General features: G+C 40.8%; 1 protein-coding gene across 3 annotated transcripts in view; it reads left to right on the forward strand.

Annotated features, from left to right (window-relative positions):
• The window catches only part of LOC143114389 (interleukin-17 receptor E), an 81,135-nt gene that overhangs the window by 11,608 nt on the left and 54,955 nt on the right, over positions 1-14,572 (forward strand). For all 3 annotated transcript variants that reach the window (XR_012984909.1, XM_076275963.1, XM_076275965.1), the window contains 2 exons: positions 1,457-1,523; positions 7,647-7,819. Coding sequence is in view for 2 of the 3 variants with exons in the window: in XM_076275963.1 (XP_076132078.1) it covers positions 1,457-1,523; positions 7,647-7,819 (240 nt within the window). In the remaining variant the exon portion in view is untranslated. The remainder of the gene's footprint in view (positions 1-1,456; positions 1,524-7,646; positions 7,820-14,572) is intronic.

Here is a 14,572-nt window from a genome sequence, read left to right on the forward strand (position 1 = left end):
GTCGCGGTGTGAAAAGGCAGAATCGCGACACACCCTTTCTAGTGTTTCACGCAGTGCTTTGCAGCTTATGCAGCCGCAAAAGCAACCCACAACTCCTGCTTTACTTATCGGTAGCCTACGTTGTCCAAAAACAAATAAATAATAATTTCATACCTCTCCTTGCTTTCATTGTAGACTATGTGTGCAACTTTACCAAACAGTATAGAAGTAAACCCCCTCTCCTTGCCCCGCTCTCTCTCGCGCTCCCTCCCTCTCACTCTCCCTCCCTCTCCTGCTCAATGAACACGCGCGACTTAAATAAAACATTCACAATCGTGAAAGCAAGGACGCATAGACGACTAGCTAAATTACTATTAAATCCGCCTAGCATCATTAACATGCTGCACATATTTGTTTAAAACTCTTGCATTGAAGTTGACTGATCATCTCAATACCAACGTTTCCCAAAAGGGCCTGTCCCAAGGAGAACAAGTATTACCTTGAAACTTAAACACACATGGGGAAACTGAACAGTCAATCAGTAGCCTAGACTATGATAGGCTAAGCTATATGCTACTTTGTTTACAATATTTCCAGGCTTCAACCAGACAGCTGAATTAAAGAGGTAGAGTTGTAATAAAAAATAGTAGGCCTAGGCTATAGGCTAATCTGCATAAAGTGTGCCGTCATATAAATATCAGTCATTCAGAAAAATATTTTTATATCAGGATATAAAATAATAGATATATTATTGTAATCCTCTGGTGTTCGAAGGGAGGCTATTAAAATGTTATTTAATAAAATGTCTAGCCCCCCCCCCCCCAAAAAAAAGAAAAAAAAAAAGAAAAATCGAGATTCGTATCGAACCGTGGGTCAAAAATCGTGATACAAACCGAATCGTGAGGTTGGTGTATCGTTACAGCCCTACTGATTATTCAATGATTCATTTGAATTTAAATATTTAAAATACTTTCACAGCAAAAATTATATATGCGATTAATTTAGATTAATTAATCACAGATTATGTAATTAATTAGATACATTTTTTTAATCGATTGACAGCCCTAGTAATAACGTAATAAATATCTTGTTAAAACTTGAAAAAGATATTGTTATAACAAGAAACGTAATTCACGTAATTACACGTAATTACACGTAATTACATGATACTGAGCCTTTTTATTTATTTTAGTGTGGCCGCAATACGCTTCCGTAATGTCATGCACCTTGAGACCAAAGCAAATTCCTTGTATGTGAAAACTTGTATGTGGGGGGGGGGGGGGGGGGGGGTTCTTAATTCAACCACTTATTCAACATTATATATTTTTAATGAATTAAAATTACATGTCATTAAAGTTTTTTTTTGTAAATTATTGTTAAACTGCCAAGTTAAATTGACCAAGACTCCATTTATAAAAGCAATACATATACAATTAATACTTTAGTAATTTGTACTGGTTATGGTCTTATTATGCAGGTATATTATGATCACCTTGATGCAAAGAGGAATGTCACATGTCCCTTTGAGAATCGGACTCAAGATGGTGAGTTTACTGTTAAAACATCAGCATTTATATGAATTTTGTTGCACTACTTACTTCTGCTAATTTTTTGTTGGTCATTTTACTAGTTTATTTGGATTGTTTAACTCATTGGCTGCCACCCATTTTCAGTGCAGAGAACCCCATACTGCCAAGCGTTTTATAGCATTTTGACTGATTTTCCAAGACTGACAGGCGACAGAACAGTGAGTTCTATGACTATGTAAGGACCGAAACTACTAACAGAAAGAGTAGACTCTCCTTTTTCATCAGGAAAAAACTGTTTCTACCTTTTTCCGTTCTTTAGTAGTTGGCAGTAGAACATAGCTTGGTTTTAGCCTGGCCCTTACCGCCTGTGACTACGAATTCTCTTCGTCATACAGTCTGGAACAAAGTAATAAGAATCCGTCTCCGTAATGGGCGGATGCTTATTTCGAGGTTTAAAATCATTGGAGTTCCCTTAACCAATCAGCAACGTTTGGTAATGACGTATGCTGTGCGCCGGAGTTCAGGCTATTACGCTTACCACTTCCGCTTCAGGCTCTTACGCTTCCCACTTCTGCTCTCAGTAGTAAACAGACCGCTGGCTAGTATGTAGGCTACCTGACCGCCAGGGCAGTCTCTTCGTAGTGGATATATCCCTAACTTGCGCCAGCCACAGACCGAAAGTTGTATACCAAAAGCGTCATGTCACCGAGATTATATCAGCTCTTGTCACACGCCAGTTTTCCTCTTATCTCTTCTCGCCGCTTATCAGACGATTGTTGTTCTACGCAGCCCGGTGACTTCGTCGGAGCTACGGAGCTTTTACTTCGTCCTACACGGGCTGTTCAGACTACACTCTTGGATAAGTTGGATTGTACTGATGACCTACGTGTTATTTAACCTGGAGCTTGCTCAGTTAAACTAACAGTTGTTCGGCATAAAACAACGCAGCCTCACCTTGAGCCATGCTCCGTGACTGGCTAACGTTACTGTCCACAAGCACGGTAGCCTCGCCTGGAGCCCAGCTCAGCCACAGGCCTCTGTCAAACACAAACACGGAGTGGTTTACCTTGAGCCCAGCTCGGTAACCGCTAGTCCCAGTCAAGCACAATCACAGCAGCCTTTCCTTGAGCCCCGCTTGGTAACCGGCTAGCTCAAGTCAAGACACACAGCCTCGCCTTGAGCCCCGCTCGGTAGGCTAGTAGCTAACATTCCATTCCTTAAGTAGGCCGCATTGATTTTGTAAAGGTAATTTGAGAGTAGGGGGGAGAATAACGAGCAGCAAACGTTTATTTGAAAACATGAAAAGTAGTGATGCATGTAGTACACTTGTGCGTTTAGGTTTAGTAATCACCATCTGATAAATCAAACTTTTTTTCCAAAGCCAGTTGGAAGGAGAGTTTTACGACGTCCTTGCCATTTATAAAATTGACAAGACAAGCCTCTTGTTCCTGCTTTAATTGCGTGATGCCCTCGAGAGTTGAGACAACTTCGCGGATAGCTTCTAGCGTCTCTTCCTCCGTCGCCATTGTTGCTATAATGTTGAACTACAAGCTTCGCTGGACTACAACAAGCAACTCGGCAGGCAAGTTCCGCGTCATCACTCAACTGTTCGCTGATTGGCGCGGTTGTACGCGAACCGCATACTGTCTGTTGGGCCAGACTACGTGCGAGGCTGAAATAAAATTTTGGCCGGAAGTACGTAGGATGGTAACACCAGGCTAGCTTGGTTTCACCAAAAACACCTGTTTTTGACCAAAAATGGAGAAAACAAGCTTTTTGTGAAAAATTAACTTTTTTGTTTCTTGTATTTTGTGCTACTCCCTCCGCTTGGCCTCTTTGTGCTACTAATTTAAGCACACTATGTGCATATTTGATTTAGTTTATTTAGTATATTTTGTATTTAGTATTTTAGTATTTTCTTATATTTTACTGTCTCTATTGTGCAGTGGAGTTTTTTTATATTTATATACTTATATAACTTTTTCTGCTGTAAGTGCATGTTGTGTGTGATGTCTGTTGGCTACTGAGACCTTGAATTTCCCCTTGGGGAAGTATCTATCTATCTATCTATCTATATTTAATAATAATAATAATAATAATAATAATACATTTTATTTGTAGAGCACTTTATCATGTACTCAAAGCACTGAACACTGTAGGGTAAAAAAGGGAGAAAAATAAAAATTGGGAGGCACACAAAAAGTGTACAGGCAGTCGCTCGTGTGGATAGAAGCAGACATATGCCAGTACAATTAAAAGTGAGTAGAGAGCAATTTAAAAAGACAATAAAAGAAGGTCCATGTAGATTATAGGTTAAAAGCTATCCTAAACTGATGGGTTTGGAGGAGAGACTTGAAGCAGTCGACACTGGCAGCAGATCTGATATCTATCTATCTACTCTCTCTGATTGTTTTTTGGCTTTACATTGCGCCTCTTTCTGGTCTCGGTTGTTTGCAACGATCACGACACTACTCGCGTTGTGTGTGTGCGTGTGTGTGCGACTCTGTTCAAGTGTTAGCCATAGGTGTTAGTAGCCTGCAGTTCATGAACTTTTTCTTACGCCTAACCGTCGCTATATTCTCTTTGCTTCGATCATAGCATTCTAGCTTGATTAGCTGTATCTCTCACTTTGGCTTCAGCCATTCTTCTTCTTGTTTATTGGCGAATTACAGCATTGTGTGTATACCGCCACTTACTGTTCAGGAGTGTGTAAAGGGACTCGCCATAGCGGCTTCAGCAGCTTCTTCTTCTACTGTCTACAGTCTTTTCTCATTTCCCATCCAAAGACACTGCTGCCACCTAGCTTAGTTCACTAAATTCTCTGTTTACAAGCCTGATTTTTAGTGACAAGCTCTGCCAGATCATTCCCCAGCCCGCCCCGCTGAAAAACGTAATTGACATCTATAGACGTCTTTGGCAGTCAACGGTTGTATTTGAATTGACATCTATAGACGTCTTTGGCAGCCAATAAGTTAATGTTGACTTGACTATATTGCATGATGGATGGAGTGCAGGATTGCAATTACAACTACAATTTGCATGCAACTGTAACTTGCAAATGCAAGAGAGAGAGTGAGATGTGACATCATCATGGCCAAGCTGTGTGTGGTGCATTATGGGTAGTGTGCGTTTGTGTGTGTGTTTGGAAGACAAGACAACAAACAGAAGAGATTGGATGGCACCGAGGGGGAAAAGGAAAATCCATGACAGATGATGACTTACCAGGGTCTCTATACATGAACTCGAGCATTGAGAACATTGTTTGTGTACACAAAGTTTACTAAAAAGAAAGGTTTTGAACATTGTTTGTGTACACAGAGTTTACTAAAAAAAACTCTGTGTACACAAACAATGTTCTTAATGGGTCACTCCACGTCAATGGACCTATGTTACCCAGGAGACACACTGTAAAATTACTTTTACGTAAGATCAATACTTTCCAAGATACAGCCAGTTTTACAGGGGGAGTTTTTTTGTCAAAGTTCACAAGCCCATAGCGCAAGATCTAAACCATGTAGGAGGCTCAAATTTGGCATGCTGGTACATAAATAGGAATAGTATGTAGCAAAATCGTAACGTTTGGTCTGGATGATCCTGCATGGTCATAGCTGTCCCTCAAAGTTGATCAAACTTTTATTGGAGTTTTTGGCTGGGCTCTGTTTAGGCCTTCAGAGGACATATTTGTACTTAACATAGGCTCTTGATTTACTGACATTACTGATATAAGTAGAAACACTCACAAAAAGCAATGAACAGAAAATAAATTCCTTCAGGGTCTGAACAGCAGACCTCACAAGTCTGAAAAATCGTTTTGGTTCTCATTTTCAGAGCACCCAAACACCTTGTGGGAATATACAAATATTTTTTATATTTGTTTCTTTATTTTCCATGATCCCTTCTTTTTAAAAACACCAAATTGGCTTGTCTTATGAAATCTTTCTTTATTACTTTCCACCCTGAACATGGGCAAAATGCACCATTGAGATCAATATGTTTTGTATATGTTACCACAGGTTACTCTATACAACCACAGGTGGTAGTGTAGTGGTTAAGGAGCTAGCGTGCAGTAGTGTATTGGTTAAGACTAGCGTGCAGTAGCCTGAAAGTTGTCGGTTCAATTCCCGGCTTCCACCGTTGTGCCCTTGAGCAAGGCACTTAACCCCAAGTTGCTCCGGGGACAATGTGATCCCTTGTAATATAGCTGACATATTCACTTTGGTCAAGAAGTGACTGCTAAATGTAATGTAATGTAATGTAACTCTATATAAAACATAATGATCTCAATGGGGCATTTTGCCCATGTTCAGGGTGGAAAATAAAAAAGAAAGATTTGCATAAGACAAGTCAAATTGGTCAATTGATCAACTTTGAGGGACAGCTATGACCATGCAGGATCATCCAGACCAAAAGTGATGATTTTGCTACATACTATTCCTATTTATGTACCAGCATGCAAAATTTGAGCCTCCTACATGGTTTAGTTCTTGCGCTGTGGGCTTGTGAACTTTGACAAAAAAAGAGGCCGAACAAAATCGACACCCCCCTCCCCCTGTAAAACTGGCTGTACCTTGGAAAGTATTGATCTTACATAAAAGTAATTTTACAGTGTGTCTCCTGGGTAACATAGGTACACCTGGTAATTTTTTAGAATGTTTTGAGACCTAAGTGCGTGGGCCCTGGTTGAATTGATGTGGAATGACCCTAATGCTCGAGTTCATGTGTAGAGACATAGTTAGCGAGCCCAGAGTTTATTAGAGCACACTGTTAATCTCACAGAAGACTGAGATCTCACACGGATCATGACGTCTATTGCCGGTAGGTAATGACTTATATGGACTTTCCTTAGAGAGGAGTTGGTAGGTGGACAGTTGGTAAGTAAGGGATAACGGCCGCCGAGGTGTCCTGTTATACGGAATTAATGGACGAGGGCGAGGGGCCTCCGCCCGAGTCCATTAATTCCGTATAACTGGACACACCTCGAAGGCCGTTATCCCGCTTATCACCCGGTTGCCACTGTAAAGCAAAGGAAACACGCGGTTCCATTTTAAAAGAAGCTCACTAGTTCAGCTTGTTGTACAACTTTAGCATGGACACTTAGCTTGTTTACAGTTGATTCCATTGTTGCGAAGCCTGCAACCAAAGATTCTAGAGCGCTGCAACCGTCGTCCTACTATGGTTGTTATAGTTACCATTCATAAGCATTGATATGGAACAGTGTCCTGTTATTCAGAATTAATAGCCACCCCACCAGCCAATCAGAAAAGAGTATTTCTTCTCTCCGGGTGATAAGTGTTCTTAACAGTCTTCTGTAATAAACTCCTGGTTCGCTAACTACGTTGTTGGTGCTTTGTTTTATGTGTACCTGAGGGACCCTGAGCAAGCTACTGACAAGGTTTGGTGCTGTTTTGAACAATGTTACTGGTTTGGGAAGCGTTTGACTCACTGCCCCAAGCTAATCCACTGTTTGCGATTTGGGGCTATAGCATATACCGGGCCAAGCTCTGTAGTGGTTGATGAACGAAAAATACTGTCTCCACGGCTTATTTGATGTGTGTTAATGCAGAAAAACACCCTGGGGTCAATTTTCGCCGGAATTACACTTTAATTTAACATTTAACACCATGTCTACACTACCATCACCCTAGCAACCATCTCAGATACCCTAGTAATATTGATACAAGGCACCTTCCATCCAACTTTATCTATATCTACTTCAAATCAGTCATCCATTCATTAAACTATCTGTCTGTCAACATCCATTCAACTATCTCTTTATCAAAGTCCATTAAACTATCTGCCTATAAACTTACATTTAACTGTCTATCAACCTTCATGTGAAATTCAAGTACTCCCGTGCAACCTGTATAGCAACCAACATGAATAGCCTAGGAATCATCTTAGCAACAGCATTAATTAGCATAGCAACCACCATGTCTACCCTAGTAACACCTTAGTAACTATCTCTGCATTATCTGTTTTAACTATACATGATATTTTACATCACATTTTTTGCAATTTAATGCACTGCTAATTACTTGGAAACACTAGTTCTGTCTCTGAGCTCCTGAAATATATTCCAACAAATGTCAATGACTCACATTTGCTAGTGACATTTCCAATATATTTACTATCCTGCAGGACTTCTGGATGTCTTGTTCTCCAGTGAAATAAGAGTTTATAATAATTCTAAACTGGCATGGCACCCGCTCTGTCCTGCTGAACTTCCCTCTGCAAAACTTTGCTGGAATAGCAGTGCCCGTCTGGCTGACTGTGCAGTTTTACCCAACGCCATACTAGAAGTAGTTGGTCTGGTAGGTATTGTTCAAAGTATGTGATTGAAGCCTTACATTATACTTTTGTAAAAGTGATTTGAGCTTTAAAACGGAAAATCATGTAGCTGTAGTAGTCCAATTCCTTGTGTAATTATGCTGGATTTTGATGTTAAAATTGATATTTTTGCTTTAATTGATATCATTTAGGGAAATATCAACATTCTATAGTACTTTGTCTTCAAATTTTTACCATCCGTTTTCACAGTTTTGTGATGAAATAAATTAAACAGTAAATAATTTGTATACCAGACATGCTCTAAGGCCATATTTCATGTTTAAAGTCAAGGAAAGACGAATAATTTTGATCACTAAGAAGTTTCCTAGATACATGTTTGTACACCTCTGGTGAAAATCAAATTTTTAATCACGTTAACAACTTTGTTTTAACCGTTTAATGTCTGCTACATTTACCAAAACATATCATGAGCGGAATAAGCAGTCAATAAGCGGCATGGGCTTGTGGCTAACTTGATGGTTTACCTCCAGCTACTTAAATCCTCTTATTTATTAAAATAAGTATGATAACTGAAAAAGATAAATTATGTTTTAATGAACCATTGTTGGCATAGCCATTCAATGGGCCAACAATGTAGCACGTTTGGGTAGCAGCGGTCATATTTACAGATGTGATAAGGAAGATACAGTGATTACTAATGAGAACGCGTAAAGATAGCGTAAAGAGGAGATAGGAAAACAAATGAGAACCTATACAAGAAGGCAATTCTTCTAAATGGAGTGTTACCTAAATTAAATAAAGACTATTAAATGCTATAGATTGGTTTCTGTTCTGTTGGCTGTAACATTGAGTTAGCCTACTGATTTTACGAAGCTGTTAACTTACTACTGCCTGTACAAACACTTGTATTAAAGGGAAGTTCTGGTGTTAAAACAACCTTGGGTTTATTTGTGGTTGATAATAGGTTCAAACTTCGTTTGGGAGCAAAATTATGTTAATCTGAGGAATTTTGAGTTAGATCGTTGTTTGCATTAGCAATGAAATGGTTTTTACTGTGTTGCAGCGGGCATACACACACGTCAAAATAAATCACTATTTTTAAACCACTGACAAAAATAGCCTTACACTTCTGTTGTAATGTTCATATGGTTACTACAGATAAATCAAGATATTCTTCCAGCATTGTGCAAATCTGGCTGAATGTGATGCATGTTTTGTACTGTAAGATTCAGCCAGATCTCTGCAGCGCTGCAAGATGTCAAGCGCACCCAGAACAGAAGTAAGGAACCGTTCGGTATTTATGGAATGGACCACCGGAGGAAAATAGGGGAGGGCCATGTCTTTTTGTTATTTTAAGGGGCAGTGCTCGAATTATCTTTTTGTCTTTAAGGGGGTCTCTCTATCTCATAAAAAGTTGAGTTGATTAATTGTAACAAAGCGATACAATTAAATAGCCTATTTAATTTGACACTTAACAACTGCCTGGACAACTTTCAGTCAGGTTTCCGGGCTAATCATAGCACAAAAACAGTTCTTGCCAAAGTCATAAGTGACATCCAGCTAAATACAGATGCAGGTGTAACCCGCACGACGAGGGAAGGCCTGTGCTTGTGCGGGAACAGTCTAATTCTAAACTCTAGGTTCAAGAGGAGACTGGTTTAGGTTATTACTAGACCACAGTTCAATGACTCACCCCAAGACAACACACCACTCTCAAAGATTCTTTTTTAAATACAAAATATATTTATTTTAACATTCAAATATCATTCAATTCACTCTATGCAATCATATATTATTCTATTCTAAGGTATCAGTGGAAATATAAAAAACTATTGTGATATATATATATATTTACTATTTCATTTGACTGTATATATTATTGATATGCTATTTAAAATCTATTTATAGTCTATTTAAACCCTATTTGATATACCCTTTATTTATTGATCTATTTTAATCGTTATATGTTATACTATTTTATTTGACTCTATATTCAATTTATTACTATTGCTACTTATTTGATTTATATACTTATGGTGTTAAATCACTTTTTCTTATACAATAAAAAAAACAATTCTTAACATATAACTATAATATCAGTTTATCAGAAGTGCCGGCACTTAGGTAACTTTTCAATAAATAATGAGATCTCTGAACTTAAAATAACAAAATAAACATAAACCCCAAAAATAAAAGAGAGTGCACTCAAAATAAATAATTAAATAAAAAATAATGATGGATATATTAATGTCACAGTCCGTGGGTGTGGGTGTATTTGCCCAGATCCTACCACAGTCACTGGGTGGAAAGTGGATGAAGGCGGGGGTTCAATTTCTCGGAATATTGCAAGGAAGAATGGCGATGAGGATGGTCCAGGGAAGAGTATCACAGCAGGGAATTCGAGGTATCCAAGGCGTAGACACAAATGGTCCAGGGAAAGGTTTCACAGCAGGGAATTCGAGGTATCCAAGGCGTACAGTAGGTCAAGGAGTGGTTGAAGGGGTAATCAAAAAACCAGTCTGTACAAAATTGTACAGAATACTAATTAATGCAATGGATCTCCTTCTTAATCATTTCTATAATAAAACTATCATAGGCATATCATAACCGTAGTACTGAGGTCAACCAAGTTCATAAAATGCTAAAGTTCAGAATATTATTTCCATGAATCCATTTACGTTACCAGTTTGTTTGGTTGCTATGGGTTCACATGGTAACCGCAGAGCGGTTAGCTTGAAGGCTATCTAAGACAGCTGACCAGCACTTTGGCTTCCCAGAATAACAAACACAGGATACCTTTTTTTTTGTTTTAAATCCTAAATTGTCTGTAACGTCATACATTATAAAATCGATCTCATTAAGAGGTTGTCCTGACTGGTTTTTAAAAAGTATATCACTCACGAAAAATACATTAGGGCGTATTTAGGGTCATTAGTCTCCAGTGTAGGTGGCTTAGCTTAGGTTAGCACAACATAGAAAAAATACGATTACAAGATAAACATTAAAAAATACTAGCTCACCAGGATTCAAGTGATTAATACGTTTCCATCTGTTACAATGGTCCAACGAGGTCTTTGTTCAGGAAGTGGTTTATCTGTAACAGTTATCAGGATAATAACGTTGTCTTTGTTAAGTGACTTGGCAACCTACATAATAAATAATTATTTGGGGTTAGCGACTCACCAGGATTGAAGCTTTTCAGTCAAAAGAAATGTGTTTGATTTCTGTTTGGTCAATATTAATCTTGTTTTGATTAATATTCTTCTTCTTTCTTTCTGTATCGTTAGTTATCCGTTCCGACGTCTGTCTCTAATGTATAATAGCAGTTGTTTATTATTATTTGATTATTTGAACTTGTCTCGTGCGCCCTCTAGGGGTCACCAAATAATTATTGGTACATCACAATGGGCAAGTTGGCTATCCATGTGGGTTACATTCTCCCCCTCTAAACCGCATCAGTCTCTGCATGCGTCTAAAAGCTATTTAGTAGTCATAAGTTGGCTATCCATGTGGGTTACATTCTCCCCCTCTAAACCGCATCAGTCTCTGCATGCGTCTAAAGCTATTTAGTAGTGAGCCCCTCTGGGAGGATCAGGGACGTTTCTACCTAGACTCTCAAAGAATGAGGCAATGGCTAGTACTAAGGGTCTTCCTAGTTCCCCATAACACAGTCTTTCAGGTGGACGTCTCTCTCTGGTGGATCTTCGGACTTCAGCGGATTCTCTCTCAGGTAAGTCAACAGGTTCAACTTGGGGTATCTCATCCATGGGTGGCACAGTCTCTGTCTCTTCTTCCACAGGTAAGTGTCTTTGAAGAGGTATTCCAGTATGTGACTCGTCTACAGGTGGGTGTGCTTCAGTAGGCTCAACTGGGGGTACTGCATTAGTAGGTCTCGTTCTTTCACTTTCAATCCGTTCCATTTCAGGTGAGGCTGAGTGAGCAGGTTCAGTGTGGGGTGAAATGAGTGGATTTCTGGACTCGGAAACCTCAGGTGGACCGGTATTCAGTACAACTGAAGGGGTGGAATCCGGAGGACGCTGCTCTGGAATGACCCGTGTTGTCTCTCTGACACCATTTGTTCTGACAAAGGACCTTGTAGAGGTCTGCGGTATCTGATGTGGATAGCAATCCTCTTCTTCACTGCTGGACATTCTTTCCTCAGTGCTGTCAACATTTGTGGGCTGCTGAACAGTTTTGTTTCGCGATCTCAACTTTCTTGCAAGGAATTTCTTTTCAGGCTCCGGTTCCAATTCTCCAACAGGTAAGAAACCACAGGGCAGTAGGAGGTCTCTGTGTAGGGTCCGGTGTGGAGCATCGGCCCTTTCTTGTGTGACGACGTAGACTGGACTTTCACCCATTCTCTTCACTACGACATGGACTGCTTTCTCCCACCGGTCAGCCAGCTTATGCTTTCCTCTCAGATTCACATTCCTCACAAGGACTCTGTCACCAGGAACAAGTTCTGCTGCTCTTACTTTGCTGTCAAACCTGGCCTTGTTCTTCTCTCCCATCTTCCGTGAGCTTTCAGAAGCGAGGGCATAACTGTCTTGCAGCCGTTGACGAAGGCCCTTCACATAATCGGAGTGTGACTTGAAGCCATCTGGGTTTGGTTGAAGGCCAAGGACAAGATCAATGGGGAGTCTCGGCTGCCTGCCGAACATCAGCTCGTACGGTGAGTAACCAGTGGTGTCATTTCTTGTGCAATTGTATGCATGAACTAATGGCTTGACAAAGTCCCTCCAGTGGTATTTGTCTTTTTCCTCTAGAGTCCCAAGCATGCTGAGGAGGGTCCTGTTGAACCTTTCGACAGGATTTCCACGCGGATGGTATGGCGTTGTCCTCACTTTCTCAGTGCCAATCAGTGAACACAGTTCTTTGATGGTGCGGGATTCGAAGTCCCTTCCTTGATCGCTGAGTAGACGGCTTGGAAATCCATAATGGACGATGAAGTTGTCCCATAGCGTCTTGGCAACGGTGTTCGCCTTCTGATCTCTTGTTGGTACTGCAATAGCAAACTTTGTAAAGTGATCAGTAATGACAAGGATGTTTCTGGTGTCTTTGCTGTCGGGTTCAATGCAGAGGAAATCCATGCATACAAGTTCAAGGGGGTAACTAGTCTGGATGTTTTCCATGGGAGCAGCATTCTGGGCATGGGCTTTCCGCCTCACACATCTCTCGCATGCCTGGCACTTCTGTTCGACAGACTGGAACATCTTCGGCCAGTAAAACCTTGCACGAGCAAGGTGGAGGAGACGCTCAGTGCCAAGATGGCCAAGTTCATCGTGCAGACCGTGCAGTGCTCTGGCTCCGGAACAGCACTCCATCTCGAAGCTCGAGTCTTTTCCATTCTCTCAGGAGCAATTTGACTTCCAACAACTCAGAAGATATTTCTTTGAAGGTGGGCTTCCGATTTCTTTGGACAAAGCTGATCACACGTCTGATGGAGGAGTCTTCTCTTTGGGAATGGTACCAGTCGCTGTGAGTCATTCCAGGGATGGTGCCTTGCCCTGAAGACTCAAAGTCATCTGGAACAGCGGAGGCATCGAGAGCCAAGGATTCAGCAAGAATGGGGAGCTCTGGCTGTGAACAGTTGTTAGCTGAGGTGATCACAGAATGACGCTGACATAATGCAGAGAGCATATCACCAGAAACCACTTTACTTTCTCCATTCAAGATCCGTTGTTTCATTTCTTCGATCCTAGCTTTCTCTTGTTTGAATTCCTCATCCTCTTCAGATGGACTTTGAGGCCTTCTAGACAACCCATCGGCATCTTGGTTACTGATCCCAGCCCTATACTTAATGGTGAATTTGTAAGTTGACAGAGCTGCTAACCAGCGATGACCTGGTGCATCAAGCTTTGCCGTAGTCAACACATAAGTTAGAGGGTTATTATCAGTTAATACTTGAAACTCTGTGCCATAGAGGTAGTCATGACATTTTTCACAGATGGCCCATTTTAAGGCGAGATACTCTTGTTTGTGGGCAGGATAATTCTGTTCGCTTCTGGATAGCCCTCTGCTGGCATGCTACTAATCGCAGCTTCCCATCCTGCTCTTGGTAGAGTGCAGCGCCAAGCCCATCGCGACTGGCATCGGTGTGCAGGACATAAGGAAGATGAGGATTGGCAAAGGCCAAGACAGGGGCTGAGGTCAGTTTGTCTATGAGCATTCTGAAAGCGACATCACACTCTTCAGACCATTCATCTCCAAAGGGTATGGTGGGACTGATGGGGGTCTTGATCTTATCTCTCTTGTAGATTTTCCCTCTCTTCCTTGGAGCGACGTATCCGGCTGTAAGAGCATTCAATGGCTTCGCTATTTTAGAATAGCCTTCCACAAAACGTCTGTAATATCCGGCAAATCCTAAAAAACACTTGAGCTCTTTCCTGTTGGTGGGACAGGGCCAATCTTTTAAAGCAGCAACTTTACTTGGATCTGTGTGGACTCCGTCAGCATCAACAATGTGGCCAAGGTATTTAACAGAAGTCTTGAAAAAGTGACATTTCTCAGGAGACAGCTTCAGACCATAGTCTTTGAGCCTGTTCAATACTTTCATGAGCCTGGCCTCGTGCTCTTCTAGTGTCTCTGAAAATACAATCAGGTCATCTAGAAAGACCAAAACTTCATTGAGATGTAAGTCACCGACACACTTCTCCATCAGCCTCTGGAAAGTGCTTGGTGCATTTGTAACACCTTGAGGCATGCGATTAAACTCCCAGAAGCCTAGAGGGCAGACAAAAGCGGTCTTATGCTTATCTTCCTCTGCAACCTCTACT

This window comes from Alosa pseudoharengus, unplaced genomic scaffold, assembly GCF_046254945.1.
Source record: "Alosa pseudoharengus isolate Yale_2024_CS ecotype anadromous, Long Island Sound unplaced genomic scaffold, YU_APseudo_1.1 YU_APseudo_1.1_scf_9, whole genome shotgun sequence".
Taxonomy (NCBI): Eukaryota; Metazoa; Chordata; class Actinopteri; order Clupeiformes; family Clupeidae; genus Alosa; species Alosa pseudoharengus.